The sequence below is a fragment of the Musca autumnalis genome, unplaced genomic scaffold, assembly GCF_047663935.1.
Source record: "Musca autumnalis isolate F117 unplaced genomic scaffold, ASM4766393v1 scaffold_4, whole genome shotgun sequence".
Classification (NCBI taxonomy): Eukaryota; Metazoa; Arthropoda; class Insecta; order Diptera; family Muscidae; genus Musca; species Musca autumnalis.
Window position 1 is genome coordinate 84,478,978 of NW_027411977.1, and position 26,235 is coordinate 84,505,212.

Here is a 26,235-nt window from a genome sequence, read left to right on the forward strand (position 1 = left end):
GCAGTGAGTTGAGGCAGAAATATTTGGGAAGACAAAAAAGGACACTATTTGGGATTACAATGTAGCTAAGAAACCATGTACAATAACGGAATTAATCATGAAATTTAATTGAAGGAAAAGGTCATAAGGCAAAAATACAAGGTCGTAAGTACAACGTGTCATGTTTTATATTAAATATTAGCCGAACCTGCCCCCACCCCTCCGAAATTCAAAAAATATAAAGACTATGTTCACCTCGGTTGTTCCTTGTATATTCTCTGAAATTTTCAAAAAACATCGGTTTATCCGTTTTTGAGTCTATGCGGAACATACAAACATACACACATTGTCTTTTATATATTAGATTTCACACAAAACTTTTGGTCCATTAAACCCGCTAATAATTATCTCATCACCATGTTAAATTGCAAGCTTATTCTTTGTCTTAAACTCAATTCGTTCTTAAAATTTCGCGCCGATCGGAATATTACTGCGATCTACAGGACAGCTACAAAGTCGGGTAAAATTTGTGGGTTTGGTCCATTTCACACCTTTCGATCATAACTAACATCTAATGGGGTCACTTCTGGTCGGAACCCGACCTCTCCACAAAATTTCGTGATGATCGGTCCAAAATGGAGGCCTGGAGTTTTATTACAATTGTTAATGGATGGACGGACACACATAGCTAGATCGATTTATCTCGCCAAGATATGAAAAAATGGCAAGGGAGGGGGTCTACGACGAATACTTCGCGATGTTACACGAATATTGGACAAAACAAATTTATAATACCCCTTTCACATTGTTTTGTAAAGTATAAATATTTTATTTAAAAACGTCCGTAAATTGTAGGAAAAGGTCGTAAGTCCCTACAAAAATACAAAACTGTACAAGGAAAAGGTCGTAAGTCCAAAGACATCGAATTATCTCCCAAACGCGACGGAATTTTATCAAACAAAGTACAGGTATTGAAGCGGAATAAATAAACGAAAAATACTGCCTTTACCACCATAATAAAATCTTTAATACAGAAAGCGCTGGAATGTTTTTTCTTCCTCCTGAAAAATTTATTGAGAGGGACTTACGACCTTTTCCGACGGAGCAGACGATATGTATTTTACACCCATCCTTCTCTGCCTTTGTATGTGGTCAATTTAAAATACTGGCATCTGAATGGGTTATATAACACCCACATTTACCCACAAATCTAATGTTTTTTCTGTAAAACATATTAGATTTCAAATGCAACTCAATTGGAGGACAAAGCTATACGCATATTATAGTCGCCATTATTAATGTTCTTAACAAGTTGTTTTTGTTCTTCATCTTCTTCTTATGTGTTTGTTGTTGCTGTGTTGACATTGCTATGACTTGGTCCGTCCACTCAGTTGTCTGCATTTCATCTAACAATAGTGGGGCTTGACATAATACGCACTAATGTTCTACACGACAGATAACAAATGACAATATCTGTGTAGTTGGTAAGACCATGAAAGCAAAATATTCATTACACATTTACAAGTGCAATTGGCTAGAGGGATATTCTTGAAATCAAACCATAAACAATATCAGGTGTAGTTCATGCTTTCTAAAGGTTAGCATAAAACGTATATTGAAAATTCTTTGAAACAATATTTCTTCTCATAATGATAAATAAAAAAATCGATCTCTCTGGAAAATTCCAGAAGGGTCTCTCATATCATTTTATAATAAGGGAGTCAATATCAATACATCAGACAGATTTGTAATATTGTCGGTTCTTAAAAAGTGCATTACAAATATTCTGTTTTAAAAACAACCAAATAATGAATGTAAACCCAAAACAGCTCACAAGAAACGTGTCATGAATGTCCATTTCTATTTCTGGTAGAATTTCAATACGCAATTTGCCATAACGGACGTATGTATGACGTTCTGTTGGTGCCGACAAACAAATTAGCCTTTTGTTTCAACAAAACAAAATCGTTTTGATTTCGGATTTCTTATTGCATTTCACTTTTATGGATATTTACAATAAATTGTCAAAAACAAACCAAATAAAAAATCTTCAGATAATTTTTGAAAACGATGCTGCTCTCTGTTTGTTAAACAGTATATGTACATTAGACTGGGTTTGGCCTTATATGAAAAATTAAAAAACAAAAAATTTTTAAATTTGACCTTGAATTCGCCTGCAACCGCTAGACCGAATTGGATCGCTTTTAATGTGTCGGAAAGCTGAAAGTGTTGTCTGTCGAACAAAAAAAAAATGAAAATATCTCTATCCGTTCAAAGGTACAGAGTTTTGACCAGGAAAAAACGATTCTGAACCACTGTGCGGCGTGCCAGTAACTGACCTAAAGAGGTGCGCGGTTATTTTAACCGGCAGTTCAAAGGGCGAAGAGGAGTGTGCTAAGAAGAGGCCTCCCAGCCGAGGCGTACCACCCCAATTTACGATGGGCGTCATTGAGATGCCATCTGAAACGCGTTGGGCCCACACTGAATATCGATGGTAATGCTTAAGCAACTAGATGAACCTGGAGTTGAGTATTAAACAAGTGTTCTCAACCTATCGTTAGTCACCCATATTGTACCAGAAGCCCGGAAAATTGTCGCGGTGGTCCCGCTACAGAAGCCTAGCAAGGATGCCAGCAGAGGCGAATCGTACAGGCTGATTTCACTCCTGTCGCCAGTAGCAAAGATCCTAGATGCACTACTCCTCCCCACTATGAAAAACAGTTTTCCAGTTGCTGCCCGACATCAACATGGATTTCGGAAAATGCTTAGTACTACAACAGCACACCCACACATATCAGTAGAGGACTGAACCAGAACAGGCCGTGCTACCGAACAATTGTGGCTGCCTTTGACATATCGAAGGCCTTCGATACCGTCAACCATGCCAAGCAGTTCGAGGATAAAGAGACGACTACTCCCCAGTCGTGTTTGAAACGTTGGGTGGTCAGCTATATGTGCGTACGTCAGCCAGTCGTTTGTGTGAATTCAGAGACAAGAAGTCCAAGCCCCGTATAGTGAAACAGGGAGTTCCCCAAGGAGGTCCACACCATCCAGACGGCATAGATATCATTGTGTATACGATCTTGGGTGCCACCGTGGTGCAATGGTATGCACACCCGCCTTGCACACATAAGGTCGTGGGTTCGATTCCCCGGTCAGGCAACATCAAAACACTTTTCAACGGTGGCATAATACCCCTCAGTAATGTTGGCGACATTTCCTGAGTATTTCAGCCATGTAAAACTTCTCTACAAAAGTGGTGTCTTAGACACGCCGTTCGGACTCGGCGATAAACTATAGGTCCCATATCATTGAGCTAATATGAATCGGGGTGCACTCATTGATATGAGAGAAGTCTCCCTTGTCCCTTATGGGATGTTTGTGGAACAATTATATATACGATCTTGGCGTCGGGTCCTATCGTCGATGTTATATGTGACAGGTTAAATGTCTACATAGCTGACCTAGTGCAGTTCTTCCATCTAAGGAATATGAAAACATCCGCGGCTAAATCCACTGTCACGCTGTTCACCACTTGGACGGCTGAAATGAGGCTCCCACTGAACATATTGGTGGATGGTTACTAACTACCCCAAAATATTGGGAGTAACGTTGGATAGTATGTTCAAGTCGTCCGCACAAGCCATTGTTATTTGCAATACGATCAGATGTAGGAACAAGCTCCTCAAGTCGCTGGCCGGCAGCACTTGGAGTGCTGACAAAGTAACCTTTTTTGACCTCTTACAAAGCACTATGCCGGTCTGCGGTAAGCTATGCCTCACCAGCGTGGTATGCAAATGTTAGCGATACGCAGTGGAAGAATATTCAAACCTGACACAGGGTGCCTCCTCATGACGCCAGTTGACCATCTTCATGAAGGGACGAAGGTGTTACCTGTGCATCAGCACAACAGGAAAACACGAGTGGGTTTTAGCCCAGTTGAAATCCGGACGATGCAGTCGCCTCAATTCGTATTGGGCCCGAATTGATGCCACGATGGATTTGGTCCACACGACTCACTGCATTTGTTTAGCTGCCCAGCTAACCCCACTGACCAGTCTTCTGATTCTTTATGGACGCAACCAGTAGAGCTGGCATGCTATCGATATTCCTAACGTTAGGTATTTTCGATATTTAATCTTAAAAAATCGATTACTTTCAAAATTATCGCCTGTTTCTGTGGCTAAACTGATCATATGGCAACTATATGGCTTGAAAAACTTACGATGATAAATTCTGAGTTGTACACCACAATTTGTTTGATGTCTGATGTCTTCGGAATGAACAAGAAAAGTCGAATCATTGTGCACCATGACAATGTGAGCTCTTACATATCGATTCAAACCAAAGCATTTTTGATCGGAATTGATGGCTCATCCGCCGTACAGCCCTGACTTGGAACCCAATGTCTTCATTTGATTCCCGCACATAAAAAAAAATGTGGTCAAAGATTTTCGTCGCCAGAAGATGCTGTTGAAGCGTTCAAAACCATGTTTCATCCGGAGTGGAAAAAGTGCTTGAACAATTGATTTGAGTGCTCCCAAAAGTGTATAAATCATGATGGAAAATACTTTAGAAAACAACAAAACTATTTTTGTTGATAAATATTTGCGTTTTCATTATTAGGCCAGAAACTTTTATAGAAGCCCTCCTAATTACATTATAGACGAAGATCCTGGAGCAGATGAAGCGAATTTTAAGATTTATCTCCTCCTTTATTAAATGTTGAAGCTGATTTTTTTCGAAATCTTGATTCCACTATTTCAGATAGCGATGACTATATTGCACTTGCGTTATTGTAAAAGATCTTGCTTTTTTCTTCTCACTGACGGCTTGATACGTCAGTGAAAAGAGCGAAGCAAAATCTTGACACTTTGTGTCAAGTAGTTCACCGAAATATAAAGGAGAAAAAACAATTGCATTTATTTAATAAAAATATACAAAAATACATTTTACTTTTCCAAAAAAAATGTACGTGTGACTACGGACTTACTTGCTCACATCCACCAAAAGGAAAAGCCGCGAAACTAATATTTTATTTCAATGAATTTTGGGTTAGGGGTTTTAACTCCGATATTATCGATAGATAAAACTATCTATCGATGTAGAATTTTTTAAAAAATAATCGATATTATTGATAGTGCCATCGATTTTTTGCCAGCTCTAGCAACCAGTCCAGGTTGCAGAATTTTTGAGTCTGAATACAGAGGAACCATAACCTGATAACTGAAATAATACAGGAACGAACATATATGCCTTGCTACAACAACAACAACTACAACCGAAAGATACACATATAAACACGTTGTTGGGTAATGGAGGTTTTTGATGGGAGTGCAAAAGTGTGCCAATTTGTTGAACCTATTTATATAAGCTTTCCTCAATAGTGTAACTGGGTTAGGAGAACTCAAACGACATTTGACACATGGTGCTAGAGTGATACTTATATACATACATACATATTGTACCCTATACCTATATAGGGTGTCACATGTTTTTTATTTATATGTATGTCGGAAACATTTTATTAGTTTTTTTTGTTTTAATATAAAAGTCACAGTTTATAGTATTTCACTTATGACGTGTTTGCGATACAAAGGTCTCTTACTGTGGTTTCTAAACAATTTCAAAGAATCCCAAAGTCCCCACCACCGTTTGTATGTATGTCGGTACTGCCGTGATTGCACCGCCGCCGCCTTCTATTTTGTTTTGTTTCCTGAGACAATTTAATTTAGCTTGTGTTCAGTTTTTCTGTGTGTTACTTTTATGGGAATTTTTGGCAGTATTTTTTATTCTTTGGTTTATTATTTGGCATCGTTCCCATAAATCAAAAAGAATGCCAATTTAAAGGCCCAACGAAATCTAAAATGCATTCCTATGTCGTCGCTGTTTGGCTGATTGTCTGTCTGTCTGCCTTTGTTGATATTTTGCGAAAACATGCAGAAAATTTTTTCTAATACAAATATTAATTGTTTATACACTCGAATTACTAAAGATTAAACAAAACTGTTGATATGAATTATTAAAAATGTGCCATGACAGCAGCATTTATAAATAGTTGGTAGATTGGGGTTTTTTTTGGAAAAACTGTGGGATGTAGGTTTACGTTTTGCTGCAAACATAGTTGATCATACTACGTCAATAAAAATAATTAAAATAAATTTGTAAACACGTATTGAGCAAAGAAAATATTTTCCTGGATTTAACGGAGAAAACTAGTTATCATTCCACTTTTGCCAAGTAAATGGCTCGTAGTACAAGCCTTTGATATAAGCAAGATATCGTCCGTTAGTATTTTCGATCCTCGATAAACACAGTTGAGGAATGCCTTTCCTTATTCATTACAGCTTCTTTAATCTGGCCTCTTTATAGCCTCAGTCTTTAGAGTAACGAGGGTATATACACTAGGTTTATGACTTATCTTTTTTCTCAAAAATGATTTCCTGCAACAAGAATACATGAACTTATTTATTTGTTATTCATACATTACAATGCCAGTAAGTCTTTTTTGCCTATTAATGACTAAAATAACGTTTATTCTGCTTAAGGTTTAACAAGTAAGAAATTATCAGTCAGCTGTGCCGACAGAGATTTACCCTCAGCCTCGGACGCAAAGAAAAGAAGCCAAAACAATACATCTGACGTCGATTGGTGTTATTTGAGTTTTTGGCCAATTTCTCAGTAAATATGGACTTGCCCAGAAAAAAATTGTACAGTCGACACTAAAGCCGCATACTCCACATGTTGCCAAAAATTTAAAAATGATTCGAGACGAATCTTTAATCTTCACTCTTTCCAAAGAGTGGTCCGATGTAGTCGATATTTAATCATAAATCGAGGCTCTGAGAAATAATACGATGTACAACGTTTGGACCAAATCGGTTTCCCCTTCGTGGGTTATCTTACATACTACCCAGTTTAGTTGGGCAATTATCTCAGGAACTATGGATTTGCCCCGAAAAAATGTATTTTCGCACAGTGGTTCAGAATTGTTTTATCCTGGTCAAAACTCTGAAACTTCTGAAAGGATAGAAATATTTTCATAATTTTTGTTCAGCTTTCCAATGCATTAAAAGCATTTGAATTCGGTTTTGTAGTTGCAGAGGAATTCAATTTCAAAGATAAAAATTTGAATTTTTTCATATTTTGCATCAAAATATGGGTATTTTTGAGTTTTTCATATGTTCTAACTATTTAAAAAAATGGTCAAACGCCAAAAAGCAAACCATATAAATTCAAAAAATTAAAAAAAATGGGAAATTTTTTTTAAAATTTTTCAAATTTTGTTTTTCAAAAAATTTAATTTTTTTCCAAAATTAAAACAAGATATCCCTTGGATTTTCACAAAACTCATATAACTCTAGTAAAAACGAATATTATAAAAAAGTGCATTTGTGTAAAAAAGAAACATTTTACCCATGTAATTTCAAAAAAAAAAAATTAAAAAAAGTGTTAAACGGACTGAAAAAGAACATTCTTATGCATCATTCTGCGAAAACGGAACATAGTTCCATGTTGTTCCTTAAAAGTTCTTATGCACTAAAGTTGAATTTGACAAAAATGTAGTACCCGAGGAAAAATAAAATAGCTCACTTTGTGTAAACGCTACAGTAATTTATTGAAACGATTTTTAAAGAAAAATTTTCTACCTAACTAAACAAAAAGCGAATGAACACATTATCTGTTATAGTTGCCGAGAAATATCTATTTCTTTTTCCAAACATTTTCAAAAATTACATATTTTCCAAAATTGCGAAAAAAATTGTCGCCTTTAGGAACACGCCACACCCACACCTTCCAATATTTTGACCTAATTTTTTGGATTCCTTAGTTTCATTATATTTACTATCGAATTAACAATCGGTGGCTACAAAAATTGGGATTTTGCCAGGAAAATCGATTCCGTCGATTGCGTCGTAAAGAGGGCCCCAAGTGTCCCTGAAAATATTAAAAAAAATCCGCGAGGAGCTCTTCATCTTCACTTATTAGAATTTTTTGTGGGAGGTACCTGAAGTAGTGGACCGATATAGTCCATATTTGAACCCATATGCAAAGATATGACCAATTTTGGTTACTCCTTTGAGAGTTATCGTGAGCAACATTTTAGTGAACATTTTTAAACTTTTGTGGGGGCGGCACTAGTAGTAGAGCACCGATGGGCTCCATCTTCGAACTTAAACTAAGTTTCGACAAAATATAACGGATGCCAAATTTTGGACCCGATGTGTGCACCAGCCATCAAACGGACAGACAGACGGACGGCATGGCTTAATCGAGAAAAATTTTTGGCCTAAAAGCTTAGGATATAAAAACATCATTAAATATTAATTTTTATACTCTCAGTAACCGAATTGGTCCATACTTTGCACATCGTAATACGTTTACTATATATGGACTATAAGGACCTCTTTTTCGAGAACCTCCCACACAAAATTTCGGTAAAGTGAAGTTTAACATCTGCTATCGAATCGCTTTGATAATTTTTGCAACCACTTGTATTCGCTGCCACCACTATGACGGTAGAAGTTTGATTTTAGGGGCAAATCCCTACTTCCTGAGAAAATTGCCCAAAGGTGTAAAAAGCCCTATGGCGTCATGCATAGTGCTTCAGCGCACGATAACTATCGAACAACGCACGATAAATATAAACATTTTAATATTTTGTCCAAACTTAGTTTAAGTTCGAAGTTGGGTTATAATCGGTCTAAAGTTTTTTTAGTTCGAAAATAAGCCACTCCGTATGCGATATATTCGTTGAAGTGAGCAACCGATTTGGTCCAACTTTGGACCAAATTTAACATCGAAAATGCTACATATCAGACTTCTCCTTAGGGTACCTCCCCCACAAAGTTCAACATTTTGTTTAAGTGCAGGTTATGATCTGTTCGAAGATCTTTTGGAAAATTATACCGATGCTACTTCTTGTGGTCTTGTTTACAGCGATATTATATTTTTTGTGGGCGCGATATCTATCGAAAGAGATTACTGCCAAAGTAAAATCCACTTCCAAGATGACTATGTCGATCCATTCCTTCAAATACCTCCTCCGCAACATTTTTGCGCTTCAATCCAAATATATAGGTTGTCCGCAAGTTCCTACGTTAAAATATTACCAAAAATCTGAAAACCTCCTAAATACATATTTATTGGAGAAAAGGATTTTGGTTGCGAAGCCGGTATTCGATATTTGTCAATAGATGAAAGTTGCAATTCACAGAGGCTGAGGGTATAACTCTGTCGATAAAGCCGACTGATACTTTTTTACTTGTTTGTCAGACCAACTTTTATTAAGAGTATTCGATCCCATTTTTCTGCTTATCTTACCAACAAACTCATATAAGTTGCATAGGTTCAGGAGTCTGGCTTCGTTCTGGCATCTGGCTTGAAAATAAAGAACTTCAAAAATATGTCTTACTAGCAGATCTCGGTCCGTGTTGCTGACCGTCGCAATGAGTTTTAATGACAATTTGTTATGGACTTTATGTTTGACGATTCAAAAATATGTATTTTCACCTCACTTCTTCGGTCCATTGTCCAACCGAGAAGGATTTTAAATTTACCAACAGATTTTGTCTGCTACCTTCTTTTCTCGGATTTTTTCGCCCGTAGATGTCGTTTAATATTTATTATCGTCCACGTCCCATGTCTTTATATTAAAGCGATCTACTTATAAAAGTTAAAAAAAATGGTTAAGTCGAATTATCCCGCTTATTTAGAACTTATATGTTTTAGTTTTTCATGGCTGATGGATCGTTGAACCTCACCATTTAAGGAAATTTGTAAATATATCGTTTTTCTTGATCGGGGGCGCAACCACCGTTGTCTCGAAAATTAATTTGCAAGCCCATGCACTCTTAATTTTAGCAAATATGGCGATTATTAAACGATAGGCTCCCGAATTCCGTCTACAAATATATAGCATTTTGACCACGGGATATTCTGAACATTTTCTGAAAATTTCATGAAATTAGGTTCAGCAGTTTTGAAAAAATAATGTATTGAAAAGAGTGGGGCGGGCGTTGTCAGCAGTTTTCAAGATATACCATATTTAAAAAAGTGGGCGGGTGCGGTATTTTGGCCTCCAAATATGTACCTAGGGTGGTACACACAACCCCCTATTGACTCCCAAAATTTATGCTTGAAACCGATATAATGATAAGTTTGGCTTATACATATTGCTTTTAAAAGAAAGGCGTGGGGAAGGTACCTCACCTCCTCCGAAAGTCAAAAAAATATTGAGGAAATATTGAGGAAATCAGATGGGAATCGGTTAAGTGGTATTGGAGATATAACATTTAAAAAACAGGAGTGGTCGGATCTTTAGACCCCTAAGAAGTACTACATTGTAGATTAATCCGTAAATTTTTAAACCGATACATTCGTAATTTTACAAATATAGCGTCTTTTTTTTTAAATATCGCGTAGGCAGAACAACTTTAAATTGAAAATTTAAGTTTGAAATGAAAATTGAAAAAAGTGCAAAATTTTCTTTCCATAAAAACCAAAGTTGGGTTTATGACTGCATTTGATTTTTATACCCTACACCACACTGTGGTAAGGGGTATTATGTCTTTGTGCATTTGTATGTAACATACAAATGGAAACGAAATAGACCCATAGTTCCTTTTGGGGATATACATATAATCGCTTTCTAAGTCGACTTATGCATGTCCGTCCGTCTGTCCATGTATTTTTATTCGCAACGTACAGGTCGCATTTTTCGTCCGATTCAGATGAAAATTTGGGAATATATTTTTTTTAGCTATAGGAAGAACGCTAGTGCTTTTGGTGAAAATCGATTCAGATTTGGATATAGCTCCCATATATATTTTCGATTTTGATGAAATTTGAAATGTATGACTAGATTCGGTCAAAAATAAATGTGCCAAATTACATCACAAATCGGTTCAGATTTGGATATAGCTCCCATATATATTTTTTGGCCAATTTTATGTATTTGCTGCACCAAATACGCTATATACGTCCGATTTTGATGAAATTTGGTATGTGTTACTGAATTCGGCCCAAAAATAAATGTGCTAAATTTGATCGAAATCGGTTTAGATTTGGATATAGCTCCCATATATATTTTAGGCCCATTTGACGTATTTGCTGCACCAAACACGCTATATACGTCTGATTTTGATGAAATTTTAAACGTATGACTAAATTCGGTCTAAAAATAAATGTGTCAACTTACATCGAAATCGGTTTCAGATTTGTATAGCTCCCACATATATTTTTGCCCGATTTTATGTATTTGCTGCACTAAATACGCTATATAGGTCCGATTTTGATGAAATTTGGTATGTGTTACTGAATTCGGCCTAAAAATAAATGTGCCAAATTTGATCGAAATCGGTTCAGATTTGGATATAGCTCCTATATATATATTTTAGGCCGATTTGGCGTATTTGCTGCACCAAACACGCTGTATGAGTCCGATTTTGATGAAATTTGGAATGTGTGACTGAATTCGGTCTAAAAATAAATGTGCCAAATTATATCGAAATCAGTTCAGATTTATATATAACTGTTACATATATTCTACGTATTCACAGTGGTGTAGGGTATCATATAGCCGGCCCCGCCCGACTTTGATCCTTTCCTTACTGGTTATTCATAAATTTGTAGCCTATTTTCACCGGGGGCCATCCCTGTACATTCCATGACAATTTCAGAAAAATCAGTTCTATTGCGAACAAAAAAAAATTATCCAAATCGGTCCAGCCGTTCTCAACTGATGCCATTACAAACGAACGACATTTGATTTTTATTTATATAGATTATAGATGAGGCGAAATCCGCGATTTTTGTAGCGTTAAATTTTTATCTCACCAAACGGTGTTGGTTGTATATTTCATTCTGATTGATTTGCTCGCATCTTTAGAGGCCAAAAACATTTGTATGTACACGATCATATCTTAAATTTCATCAAGACGTAGTTGCCAATTTTTTCTTGATTTCGCAAAAGATATCTTCTGTGTATTTAATTTACATTGAGGAATACCGTTCATTCAAGCATTTCGAATAGAAGGCAGGTATATCGAAAATCGACACAATGGCAACATTCGGATTTACATTTTGTACAATATAATGAAAAATAACAAATGTTGTTATTTTTAAAGATCATTGACATTGTTCCACTTATGAGAAACGAATGCGAATGCTGCCTTCTTCACTACTCCCTCTCAATGGGAATGTGATTGTGGTTGTTTGGCTACTTAAATTCTTCTTTTTTTGTATTTTATTTACACTCAAGTGAAAATAATTGTGGCAAATAAACGAAAAAACAAGACAGCAGACCCCTAGCAATGTTCCGCTGGCACACATAAGTGGACAAATGTACACAAGTGAAAAATTCCTCTGGCCTGAGGAAACTCATAGAGTAGTCTCATATGTTCTGTGGCTACACGGTACGCATTTCTCTCATAGTGTGACATACGTACGAATGGTATTATCAAGATGTGGTTTTTTGTACATGTGTGTGAACATTTTGCCAAATAATTTATGGTTGCTTTTTATTGGTCCAGAAGCACAAAATGTGTGTGCCTCTATTAATAAATTCTATAAAAAATATTTTCGATATTCATATTGTGACTAATGGCAGAACTTTTTTCGGGGGATGCTCTGGTTTTTTTGCGACATAAAAATTGACCCAATTGTGCATCATTTTGAATTAGTATTAACATATTTAAAAAATATATAAAAGGGATTTAGTGGAACGGTATTAACCATGTGATACACAACACCTACTAATTTATGTGTGTACATTAGGGTGGTTTTAAAAAATCGATGTCGGATTTTTTTAATGCGTTTAGTTTTGTTAGATTTTAAGATTGCCATAGTTTGAGCACAATTAGAACATAGCTGTGTTCTTTTACTTACCTGAGGTTACCATTTGTACCATTTGCAACCTGCAAATCTTTCCTTAACCCCAAAAAGTGTTAAAACTGGCAGCAATTTTTAAGAGAGTGAGAGAGGAGAGAGCACATTTGCCTTTCTCTTCTACCACAGACTACCAGGCAAATTTCTGCAGGTAAAAAATGGTAGAACTGATTTTTCGACTTTTGTTTGACGATTATTTCACAATGAAGAAAAAATTAACGAAAAACAGAAGAAAAAGTCGAACGCTGACAACACAAAATTAAAAACTGTGAAATAAAAGAAGGAAAATGAGTTTTATGTTTCTTTTTGACATTGCTACCAGATCCACAATTTTTCCGTTCCTTTACTTTTCTGGTAAAAATGTTCATGAGAGAGCAATTTTGAGCAATTTTGACACTTTTCTCTTTTACCAGTTCTATCTTAAAAAAGTAAAGGAACAAAGCTTATGTTAACACGTACCATTGGGACTTCAAAGTTTCTATAGTAATTTGTATGGAGCCAAAGTTTTCTATAGAAATTTGTATGGAGTTGAAACCAGACTAGTGTACATTAGGGCGACCAAAAAAGGAAAAAAAAATATTTCCGTAAACCTTATAAATGAAATTTTATGGCGATCGGTTAACGTTAAACCGTTCCTCCTGGATGATTTTTCCATAGTAATTTGTATGGGACCAAAGGTGAATTTTCCCAAAACTGCTATGAAGCTATAGATAATTTGGGTACTGTGTTATATCCAATATCAAAAGCTGGCCCGATTTTCACAATTGTTGTAGGACAACGAACTGGTAAAGTTTTATCCTTCGATTTGATCATAAATGCTGTCTTTAGAGCAGTTTCGTGAAAATTCACCAAATTACTATGGAACAAGTAAGAAAGTATCAGCCAGCTGTGCTGACGAAGATATCCCTCAGCCACTGACCACTGTATGTAACGTAATGTGGGGCTATACCAAATCATTGACATATACCAAACCTTTTTAGTAACTAAACTTCTTCATAAAAGACTCGAAATATTAAATTACGTTAAACTAAGTATGGAAGAATTTGTTGAAAAAGTTTTAAAGTTATCTTGCACAATAGTCATTTTAGTACGTGCAGGCCGGGTTTTGGAGCTTTTGGGCCAATGTCTCAGGAAGTATAAACTTGCGCAATAAAAAAAATTGTACCGTCGCATAGTGGTTCCGAAATCGATTTTCCTGGCCAAAACCCCCATTTTTTGTTGTCACCGATTGTTAACTTCTATATGGTATTCGATAGTTAACAAAGGTAGGATTGTTGCCTTTAAGAGTCATTTCAATAAATTACCGTAGCGTTTACACGAAGTGAGCTATTTTTTCCTCAGGTACTAAATTTTAGTGAAATTCCAAGTTTAGTGGACTAAAACTTTTAGAGAACAGTTTGGAACAAAGAATGACGCTCGAGGGTGTCCTTTTCAGCCTATATATACTTTTGTATCAGTCCAGATCGGTCTGTTTAATTTTTTGATATTACATATTTAAATTTTTTTGATATTACCTTGGTAAAAATGTGTGTTTCTACACCCTCAGCCTTTAGGCTAGAAAGGGTATGTACATTAGGGATATAACTTTTTGCACTTTTTTGCAAATATCAAAAATACCACCACATAGCCGTGTAGAGCATGAAAAACTATTATGAAAAAAGGTATAATTTTTTCTCTATCGCGAAAAAAGTTTCCGCACCAAATGCATTGAAGTTCAGTAATGCATTTTTTAATTTTAGCTGTTATGACAACATATTTGCTTTTAATTAAAATTTTTATTTTTTTGTAGTCTAATTTAAAATCATTATCAAAGCGTTCTAGACCAATTTTTTCTCAAATCGCGCCATTTCGGAGCATTTTATGAATTTTTGACACTATTGCAGTTTTTGCTTTTTCTTTATAAACTCGTGAATTTTATGTTTATATTTATTGTACCTATCGGACAAGAGAATATGGTGTCATTTGCAACAAATTCGCGAAAGTTACAGACAGTTTTTAATGACTTTGCCTGTGAGAATTGTATTTTTTCTATGAATATTTATTCAAACAAAGCAAATTTAAAATTATAAGTAGAAAAAATATCAAAAGGGTTTTAGTAATTACAGTCGGCGCGGAAACTTTTTTCACCGAATCGATCTTAGAAACGCGTTTTCATTATTAGGACAAAATTCCCCACGTGGTACTGGTGTTGTATTTTTGTAAAAAACATATACGATTCTCACAGGCAAAGTCAACAAAAACAGCCTGTAACTTTCGCGAATTCGTTGCAAATGACCCCATATTCTTTTGTCCGGTAGGTTCAAAAAATATAAACATAAAATTCACGAGTTTATAAAGAAAAAGCAAAAACTGCAATAGTGTCAAAAATTCATAAAATGCTCCGAAATGGCGCGATTTGAGAAAAAATTGGTCCAGAACGCTTTGATAATGATTTTAAATTAGATTACAAAAAAATAAAAAATTTAATTAAAAGCAAATATGTTGTCATAACAGCTAAAATTAAAAAATGCATTACTGAACTTCAATGCATTTGGTGCGGAAACTTTTTTCGCGATAGAGAAAAATTGACGCCGTATTTCATAATAGTTTTCCATGCTCTACACGGCTATGTGGTGGTATTTTTTTGGTTATAGCCCTAATGTACATTGTACACTTTCATATGGGCAAAATTTGCCTAATCGAAATAATGGTTTTAAACCCCAAGTATGTTTGGACGAAATGTGTTTCAGACAATTTGGATTCGATTTAGCAATGTCCGTCTGTCTTTCTGTCTGGCTGGTGCGCATGATAACTTTCAAACGGATGAGCGGATTTGGTCCAAAATTTGGCTATCGTAATATTTTGTCCAAACTTAGTTTAAGAAGATGGGCCATATCGGTCTACTCCTTCAGGTACCTCCCCCACAAAAGTTCGAAAATGTTCGGAAAGTGTGTGTGCACGATAACTCTTGAAGGGAGTAACCGATTTGGTCCATACTTTGCACATCGTGAAACGTGTACCAGACTTAGATAAGTTTTCAATATGAACTCAATGGGTCTAATCCTTCGGGTACCTCGCACACAAAATTTCGGAAAGTTCAGTTTAGGGTCTGCTCTCGAATCGCTTTGATTTTTGTTGTAGCAACTTATATTCACTGCCCCCCATACGAAGGTACAAGCTTCTCCAGGGGGGCAAGTATATACTTCCTAAGAAAATATCCTGAAAGGTGAAAAAAACCCTACGACACCGAGTGTAGTGGTTGGAGCGTAAGATAACTCTCGAACGGATCTGCCGTTTCGGTCCAAAATGTGGCCTTCGTAATAGTTTGTGCAAAATTAGTCTAAGTTCGAAGATAAGCCATATCGTTCCACTCCTTCAGGTACCTCCCCCACAAAAGTTCGAAAATGTTCGGAAAAATTGTGCGTACGATAACTCTTGATGGGAGTGACAGATTTGGTCCATACTTTACACATCCTAATATATCTACCAGGTATAGGTCAGGTTCGAATATAGACTATATGTGTCCACTCCGTCGGGTACCTCTCACACACATTTTTGGATAAATTCACTTTAAGACCTGTTCTCGAATCACTTTGATTTTTGTTGAAGCAACTTGCATTCGCTGCATCAATTACGACAGTAAAAGTTTTTTCAAGGGCAAGTCCATACTTCTTGAGAAAAAAGCCCGAAAGTTATAAAAACTCCCTATGGCACCATATGTAGCGACTGGAGAGCTCGAACCGAATACAGCGTTTGTCCACACTTTGGATATCATAATATTTCTTCGACCGTCCGATACCTCCCCCCATAAAAGTTCAAAAATATTCGCTAAAATGATACTCTAAATGTTGTCGAAAATCAGTTTAAAAAAAGCCCTATCTATTGATATCCCCGCAAATTTTTGCGCTTTAATCCTATCCATATTGTTTTGAAAACCCACCTAAATACGTGAGTTTTTTTGGAAAAAAAGTATTTCAATCCACACAGGCTGAGGGTATATCTCTGCCGGCAATATCAACTGATACTTTTTTACTTGTTTTTATACCGTTTCCCATATAAATTATTGCTTTTTCACACAAATGGACATTTTTTAATATATGAGTTTTTATAGGAGTTTTATGAAAACCCAAGGAGTATTTCTTCACCATAAATGCCCGAAGACGTAACCGACATGAAAATCGGAATTCGTTTTTTGACGTAATCTGATACATAAAGCTAAAAAACATACTCTGGCAAAATTTCAAGCTTCTGCGTTCAAAAACAACGATCCTATTCAAGAAATAGCATTTCGGAATATGGGATAATATTGCAGATTCTCTTGTAATGGAGGATCTCAAAACTAAGCACTTCAGCGGTTTTGGTTTCACTACTTATTCCCCTTCGTATATGATCGATAATATCCCATATACTCGCCTTCATAAGATTAATATTCCATAAAATAGTTTTTAATTTCATAACGTTTTTTGTTTCTCCTGTAAAGTTTTGGTTTTGTGGGTTATGTCTTCGGGCATTTATGGTGACGATTTGTTTCCATTTTAGAAAAAAAAATTAATTTTTTTGAAAAAATTTTTTAAATTTTTTCCCCAATTTTTTTTTTTTTAATTTTTTGTATTTTTATGGTTTGTTTATTTTTTTTTTGACCTTTCGTAAATGGTTAGAACATATGAAAAGCTCAAAATCACTCATATTTTGATGCAAAATATGAAAAAACTCAAATTTTTAACTTTGACCCTGAATTCCTCTGCAACCGCTAGACCGCTAGAATTTGGTGGCAATTGTGAACCACTGTGAAAAAAAATATTCAAAACGATACGAGAGGAGCACGTAGACTTTTCTTTATCCGAATTTTGTGTGGGAGGAGTGGACAGATATACTCCATATTCGCAGTCGATGTATATCTGGAAGAAATAATACGATGTGCAAAGTTTGGACCAAATCGATTGCTCCCTTCGAGAGTTATCGTTTACACGATTTTACAGAAAATTTTTGAACTTTTGTAGGGGAGGTACCCGAAGGAGTGGACCAATATGGTCCATCTTCAAACTTAAACAAAGTTTGGACAAAATATTACGATGCCCAATTTTGGTTCGAATCGGCTTGTGCAAAATGTGGACCAATACTCACAATTCTGTGTAGGTATATTTTGCAGCCCTTGCAGCGAAGACTAATTACTAAACATCAGGTAATTCGCTTGGATAATGTGGTTTAAACCTTCAAAATACCGAAAATCGGGAGGTACCGTTATATGGGGGATATATCAAAACGCGGACCTATGCTCATAATTTTTATCAGAAAAGTTTGTTGTCCATTAGCCGATAGCCTTAGATGCTTGTCCTATTTTTTATATAATTTTATTGTATATTTTATTATAATAAATATTTGAAATAAAAAAATAAATAGTTTGTTGTCCACTTTGAACCCCAATGCAAAAATTCACACAATTCAAAATACTAGCTATATCAAAACGCTGACCTATGCTCATATTTTTTATCAGAACATTTTGTTGTCCTCTGGGAACCCTCAATGCAAACATTCAGCCAATTTGATCGAGAAACTTAAGTGAAATCTTTAAAATACCGAAAATCGGGATGTACCGTTATATAGGGGCTATACTAAAACATTGACCGACCTTCCCAATTATTTTGACCTCGACATTGTTAGCCAACATTAAGTACTTTTACCAAAATTCGCCCACACACGCCAACTCCTTCTATTTTTGGCCACCGTTTATATGAACACGCGACATAGTGGGTCGCCAGGTGACACGATGGTTATATCTGTCGAACTATGTTACTGTCCGCTAATTCTGTTGTGCTCATTGAGTTGAGTTATCACTCTGCTCAGCCAGCGTCATTACCTAACCGAAGACCACAACTCATGATGAGGTTTAAAGTCCCACCTAACTTCCAAAGACGAACTAATGCTGGGCCTATTAATCTGCGGGATGTATACTAGGGTTATGACTTTTTGACGTTTTTTCTCAAAAATGATTTCCTGTAGCGAGAATGAATGAGCTGTCGCATATTAATGGCAAAAATAACGTTCATTCCATTTAATTATTAAAAAAGGTCACGTACAAACCACTTTATTTTTTTTTTAAATATACTATGAAATGAAAAGAAATAATTCTCAAAAAATTATTGCCTGTTGCACGAATGAATGACCTTTTGTCTATTAATAACTAAAATAACTTGTATTCTATTTAAATATTATAAAAAGTCCCGCACAAATCACTTTCAATTGATGTGATATATGGAATAAAGTTAGATATGATATAAAATAATATATATGTATTGATATCGCGACAAACTTGGTGAGAATCAAAAGCTTATGTCATTTTGGTTATGTTGTGTAGCTTTAAAGCTTGTTTTAAGTTAAATATGTGTTTTAAGTTAGTCCAAAATTAAAAAAAAAACATGAAAACTCTTAATGCTTTTTGTGCGTGAGCTTTTTTATTATCGAATCACCTTATAATTAAGATTTTATCTAATCTTAGGTAAAAGTTCATCAAAATATGATACAGAGATTAGAGGTTGTAAAAAAGTCATATCCCTAATGTATACGTTAAGCATTTCTACCTCGCCAGTTCCACACCACACTTTCCATGTACGGTTCATTAGGGCCAGGCTTAAGCTAAATAGGTCTCCATTGAAAAAACTTGTGCAACAGGAAAGATAGTCACCCAAATGCACTTCTGGTGCTATCATTCCTCAGTATGTTGTAGCCATTACAACTCTGTAAGCTGCAGTTGTTTTTTAACTTAGTTTCCTGCACCACACTATTTCCTTGATCTTACCTCGAAGTCCAGGGATTGGAACAACCACGAGCGGTGCTCAGTGGTTCAGAAATCAATTTTCCTGGCCAAAACCCCAATTTTTTGTCGTCACCGATTGTCAGTTTCCATATGGGATTTAATGGTACATATATTGAAACTAAGGAAACCAAACACTTAGGACAAAATATTGGAAGGTGTGGGCGTGGTGTGCTCCTAAAGACGATATTTTTTGCAATTTTGGAAAATACTTCATTTTTGCAAATTTCTGGAGAAATAAATATAAAAAATATTGTGTTCATTGTTCTTTTTTTTGTAGGTCGGTAGGACTCTTGTCGTTTCAATAAATTACCTTAGCGTTAACACGAAGTGAGTCATTTTATTTTTCCTCAGGTACTAAATGTTTGTGAAATTCCAACATTAGTGTACTAGAACCTTTAGGGAATAGCACGAATAAAAAAATATTTGTTTTTATACCCTCCCAGCAAACATACTCATTACAAATTGGCCTACTTTCTCATTATTTTAACACGGGCATGTCATAGGGAGTAAGTACTTATTTTATGGCCACTAAAAAGTAGATACATAAGTAGTTACTCCCTGATTACTTCAAGTCGTAACTACTTATTTAAGTACTTATTTATTTACTTTTAAGTTCCAAAAACAAGTACTTACTCCCTATGACATACCCGTGTTAAAATAATGAGAAAGTAGGCCAATTTGTAATGAGTATTTTTGCTGGGCTCCACCATAATATGGAGGGTATAATTAAATTTGTCATTCCGCTTGTCGAAATATTCATGGAAATATTCATCGAAATATTCATCGGAGACCCCATAAAGCATATATATTCTTGATCAGGGAAAAATTCTAAGTCGATATAACCTTGTTCGTCTGTCCGTCCGTCTGCTGAAATCAAGATACAACTCGCAATTTTTAAGATAGAGCTTTGCAATTTGGTATAGAAGTTTCTATTACTCCTAGGATGTTTTTTATTGCAAATGGGCTACATCGGTCCACGTTTTGATATAGCCCCCCATAGAACGGTACCACCCGATTTTCGGTATTTTGAAGATTTTAGCTTCATTATCACACCGAAATGGCTGAAATTTGGTATTAAGTGTTCGTTGGTGGTATAAAACTTTCCCCCAGAAGTTTGTTGGTATGGGTTCACGCCTTCATATAGCCCCCTAGAACGGTACCTCCCGATTTTCGGTATTTTGAAGGTTGTGGTCTCAATATTACTCCGAAATGGCTGAAATTTGGTATTAAGTCTTCGTTGGGGGTACGAAACTTTCTCCCAGAAATTTTTCGGTACAGGTCCACGCCTGCCTATAGCCCCCATAGAACGGTACCTCCCGATTTTCGGTATTTTGAAGTTTATGGCCACAATAATCCATTGAAATGGCTGATATTTGGTATTTAGTCTTCGTTGGGAATTTAAAATTTTCCCCCAGAATTTTGTTGGTATGGGTCCGCGCCTTTATATAGCACCAGAGAAGGGTACCTCCCGATTTCCGGTATTTAGAAGGTTGTGGCCTCAATATTTCTCCGATATTGCTGAAGTTTGGTATTTAATTCTCATTTGATTTATAAAACTTTCCATATGAAATTTGTCAGTATAGGTCCATGCCTTCATATAGCCCCCATAGAACGGTACCTCCCGATTTTCCTTTTTTGAGGTTTGTGGCCACAACAACAAACAGAAATAGCTGAGATTTGGTATTTACTCTACGTTGGAAGTAAAACCCTTTCCGACTGAATTTCGTCAGCATAGGCCCACGTTTCGATATAGTCCCCATAGACCGGTACCTCCCGATTTTCGTAATTGTGAAGGATGTGACGTTAATATCCCACCGAAATGACTGAAATTTGTTTTTTAGTCTTTCATGGGGTTATAAAATGTTCCATTATCAGTATAGGTCCACGTCTTCCTATATACCCCATAGAAGCGTTCCTCGTGATTTACGGTATTTTTTAGGTTTTAACCACATTATCCTACTGAAATATCGTAAATTTGGTATTTAGTCTTCTTTGAGTCTAAAAACTTTACGCCAGAAATTTGTCGATATAGATCGACGTTTTGATATAGCCCCCATAGAACGGTACCTCCCGAATTTCCGTATTTTGAAGGTTAGCGATATTGTTTTACCGAAATTGCAGAAATTTGGTATTAAGTCTTTTTCATAAACGAAAGGAAACTAATTGTTCCATTTTACTTTAAAACCGCTACTGGTGGAGGGTATAACAAGTTCGGCCCGGCCGAACTTAAAGCCGTTCTTACTTGTTATTTGACATATTTTTGGAAAAGTTTCCTGTGGATTTCTTTGTCATTATTTTCCTCCTACATTTATTTTATATTAAGTTTTTCCACTAAAAATGATTAATTACTATCTATACCCTCATATCTATACACATTCATAAATAAGTATGTGTGTGTTTAAAATGTTTCACTTTCAATTGTGAACTTGAACTACGCCCAGACAGTTCAATTACCCAATTTGTCTGTCAAACAAACCAAATACGCTGATAAGTGAAGCAACAACAGTCATCACAGTCTCCTTCACGCATTAAACGCAAAAACAAAACAGACGTTTTCTCCCACAACAAAATTCCCTCAAATGTCAATTTCAATGTCTTCTCGCAATTGTCATTCAAATCCTACAGATTTCAAAACTAAACTAAAAAATAAACCATGAAAAGAAAAACTACAAAAGTGTTTTGCGATTTGTATCGCATTTGTTTATGGTTTATTAAATCAGATTGGCATATTTTGCGTGTTTGTGTGTCATATTACTATAAACAATTGTTATTGTTATTTGTTTTTTTTTTTTTTTTTGTTTAAAATTTATGATGCTTTTAACATCTGAATGGAATTCCATTGTTCATTGTTTATCCGAAATGTGCAGAAATAAAAAAATAATTTATAATAAATATTATTCTGAATGATTGGCTAACATTTCCTCAAATAGATTGGTGGCGTTATCGCGTAAATGTTCAATCTGTTCATAGAAATTATCCGGTGGCCAATTGAATTCATCGACTTCTTCTTGGCATAGAAATTGTACCGATTTGCAATATGTTTCGGGCCATGATTGATAAACTGTCAAATGAGAAAAAAAATATTTTTAGAGGGTAAGCAGGACCTTTCACAAAAACCTCTTACCATTATTATATTTACATGTTGAAATTTCCATATCACAATTTGTTTGAAAATGCCTAAAACATCCTCTTTCTACATCATAATAGCATTGATTCTTCACAGTAATCTTACATGTCTGTCGTATGCGTTCTTTGCAGTCATCATTGGCAGCCGCATAATTGAATGAGAGCACACTTAAAAATACTTCAATTCAATGAGCAAAGAGGAAAATGTAGACAAAAATTATTTTTAATTTTGTATATTTTTTGGTTTTGGCGTTAAAATCCTACCCAAGACCACTACTCTTCTAGTGAACATTTTACGCGTATGTTTAATTTGAAACTATTCTGTTGCTGATTGTTTTTTTCGGTTATTACCAAGAAAATTGTACGTGTGCTTGGAAATTTATTTGTTCATGATATTGAACCCTACTATTTCGAACAACAATGTATGTAAATATTGAACACATGTCAATTACAGACCTCTTGGTTTGAACATTAGGGTGGTTATATTTAATAATAAGTAAAAAGAACAATTTTGGTAAATACCAAAACCAAATCCAATATAGGTCCATTTTTTCGTATAGCCCCCAAATAGCGATACCACCCGATTTCAGGTATTTTGGGGATTTTATCTTAATATTTACACCGAAATCACTATAACTTAGCATTTGGATTCCCAACGGTACATAAACTTCCCCACCAGAAATTGTGGACATAGATATGTAGGTCCAGGCGTTGGCCCCCATATAACGGCACCACACGATTTCTGGTATATTGATGTTTTTATCTACATTTGAGGCTAAGAGAAAAATTATTTTCTAGTTTTTAGTGCACTTATAAATAGACACTGTAACTTAATTTGTTAATTATTTTTTTATTAGATATGTATTAGAAAACTATTTCCCCCGAACATCCCCAATAGTCCGGTCAAAATAGACATGTGTTTAAGGGGAAATAGGAAAAATTCCCACAAAGCTGAATAGGAATAATGTCCTAAATGTTCCCATTGATTCCATGTGTGCAAAAAAAAAATTATTCGGGTCAAGCATGGTCTGCAGGATTTTTAAAACAAAGCCACCATTCCTGAGATATCGCGATCTAAGAGTCTTACCCGGTTTTTCAATCTGGACTTTTGGCTCAAATAATCGTATAAACGGAAAACGTCCCTTTGTTACAACGTTATAATTTGTATACCCTCAGCATTTATGCTAGCGAGGGTATATGGTAAATTTCAAATTTCCTTTACAATTACATAGAAAAAAAATTAAAAATTTTTTTGGCGAGCACATCCGCCATTTTTGGTACATGGGTTACGAAAAAAAATCGTGGTTTCAAATCTGTTCGCGTTCACAAAATTGGATGCTGCACTCAAAAGTTATATGCGGTTTTACTCTCTTGTAAAGAAAAAATATTTAAAAATTCCTATTGTGTTGTAATAAGAACATGTATACATGAATCGTTAGTAGAATTTGAAATCTATCCGTAGATGCTAAAATAGTTGCTAATTATACCCTACACCACTATGTGGGGAGGGTATTATAAGTTGGTTTTGGCCAAAAAGTTTGTAACGCATCGAAATAATGGTCGTAGACCCATACTTATATATACCAAAATGAATGTCTCGACGAGCTGAGTCGATCTGACTATGTGTGTCCGTCCGTCCGTCCGTCTGTCCGTCTGTCCGTCTGTCCATCTAAACCTTGTAATCACGCTACAGGTCGCAATTTTGATCGGATCGTCACGAAATTTTGGATGTTGATGGGGGTCCCGGAGGGGAAGAAGCCTATTGATTTTGGTAATGGTCGGATAATATTTAGGGGTCGGAATGAGCAAAAAAACGTATGTGGATAAAAAGACAACGTTTTTTTCCAAAGCGAATATCTCAGCTTCTATACGTGGTATACCAAAAGCTAAACCTGACAATAAAAGTAGAAAATATCACCTTTCTAATGATGTAAAGTAGGTTCTCGTAGGTGATCAAACAACGAAGATATCACAATAGTCGCAAATAAAACCCATATTTTCATTTTTGCGATTTTAATTATAATGACGAATATCACAGCTTTGGTTGGGGACTTTCGAAAAGCAAAGCCTGGCTATGAAAGTAGGATTTTGATCGGATCCTCCAGAAATTTTGAGGGTTAATGGGGGTCACACAGATGAAGAAGCCTATTGATTTTGGTGATGATGGATAATATTTAGGGGTCGTAATGGGCAAAAAAACTTATTTAGAGAAAAAGACAACGACAACCTGGCCATGAAAGTAGAAAATATCGCCTTTCTAATGATGTAAAGTGGGTTCTCGTAGGTGATCAAACAACGCAATAGCCGCTAATAGAACCCAACTTTTTATTTTTGCGATTTTAATAATAATGACGAATATCACAGCTTTGGTTGGGGATCTTCCAAAAACAAAGTCTGACTATGAAAGTAGAAAATCCCATTTTTACAGTGATGCAAAGTAGGTTGGCGTAGGTGGCCACATAACGGAGATATCAGAATAGTCGGCAATACATCTCATTTTTTCATTTTGTTTGTAATCACGCTACAGGTCGCAATTTTAATTGGATCGTCACGAAATTTTGGGTGTTATTGGGGGTCCCACAGAGGAAAAAACCTTTTGATTTTTGATAATGGTCGGATATTATTCAGGGGTCGGAATGTGAAAAAAAAACAAATATTTGGAAAAAAGAGTAACGTTTTATTTCAAAGTTAATATCTCCCTTCTGTAGGAGGTATATCGAAAGCAAAACCTGGCAAGGATAGTAGAAAATATCACCTTTACAACGATGTGAAGTAGGTTGTCATAGATGGTCAAACAACAGAGATATCGCAATAGTCGGTAATGTATCCCTTTTTCCATTTTTGTGCAATCACACTACGAAATTTTGATCGGATCCTCACGAAATTTTGGGGGTTGATGGGGGTCTAACAGAGAAAGAAGCCTATTGATGGTTGGCATACATCCCACTTTTCAATTTTTTATTTGGGTTGTACTGTCGATGCACTTAAATGCGTTTCAAAAAATTGACCTGTGTTAATGAAGACATTCAGATCAAAGGCGCCAAGCTATCCCAATTTTAATATTTTGAATTTTATTAGTCAAAAGCTTATGAACAGGGGTAGTGGTGTAGGGTATCACATAGTCGGCCCCGACCCGACTATAGCCTTGGTTCACTTGTTTTTTTTTATTTTCGCGGAAAATCAAAAAATATTGAAGAAATCTTGGAATAAATTTTATTTATTCTAAATCAGAGTCCAAAAAATCTCTAAAAAAATAATTTAAAAATACGAACAGAATCTAGACAACGCGTAGAAAAATCTGAGACCAAAATTATAAAGATCGCGTTTATAACTTGCATATTACAGCAACAACAAAGAACGGAAACTTATTGTTGGAAATTATTTCAAAAATATATTTTTGGTTAAATACGAAAAATTTGAAAAATAAATGTTGTGAGTTATTCTACTAT

At 35.5% G+C, this 26,235-nt stretch overlaps 2 protein-coding genes across 34 annotated transcripts in view; one reads left to right on the forward strand and one right to left on the reverse strand.

Moving 5' to 3' along the window:
• Positions 1–26,235, forward strand: part of Svil (Supervillin) — a 1,126,087-nt gene that overhangs the window by 525,636 nt on the left and 574,216 nt on the right. The window lies entirely within an intron of this gene.
• Positions 22,500–23,128, reverse strand: LOC141400817 (uncharacterized). The gene is made up of 3 exons (XM_073980380.1): positions 23,051–23,128; positions 22,785–22,964; positions 22,500–22,721 (listed from the first exon to the last, which is right to left on the reverse strand). Exons 1-3 carry the CDS (start codon positions 23,076–23,078, stop codon positions 22,555–22,557), a joined length of 375 nt encoding a protein of 124 aa, XP_073836481.1. The 5' UTR covers positions 23,079–23,128; the 3' UTR covers positions 22,500–22,554.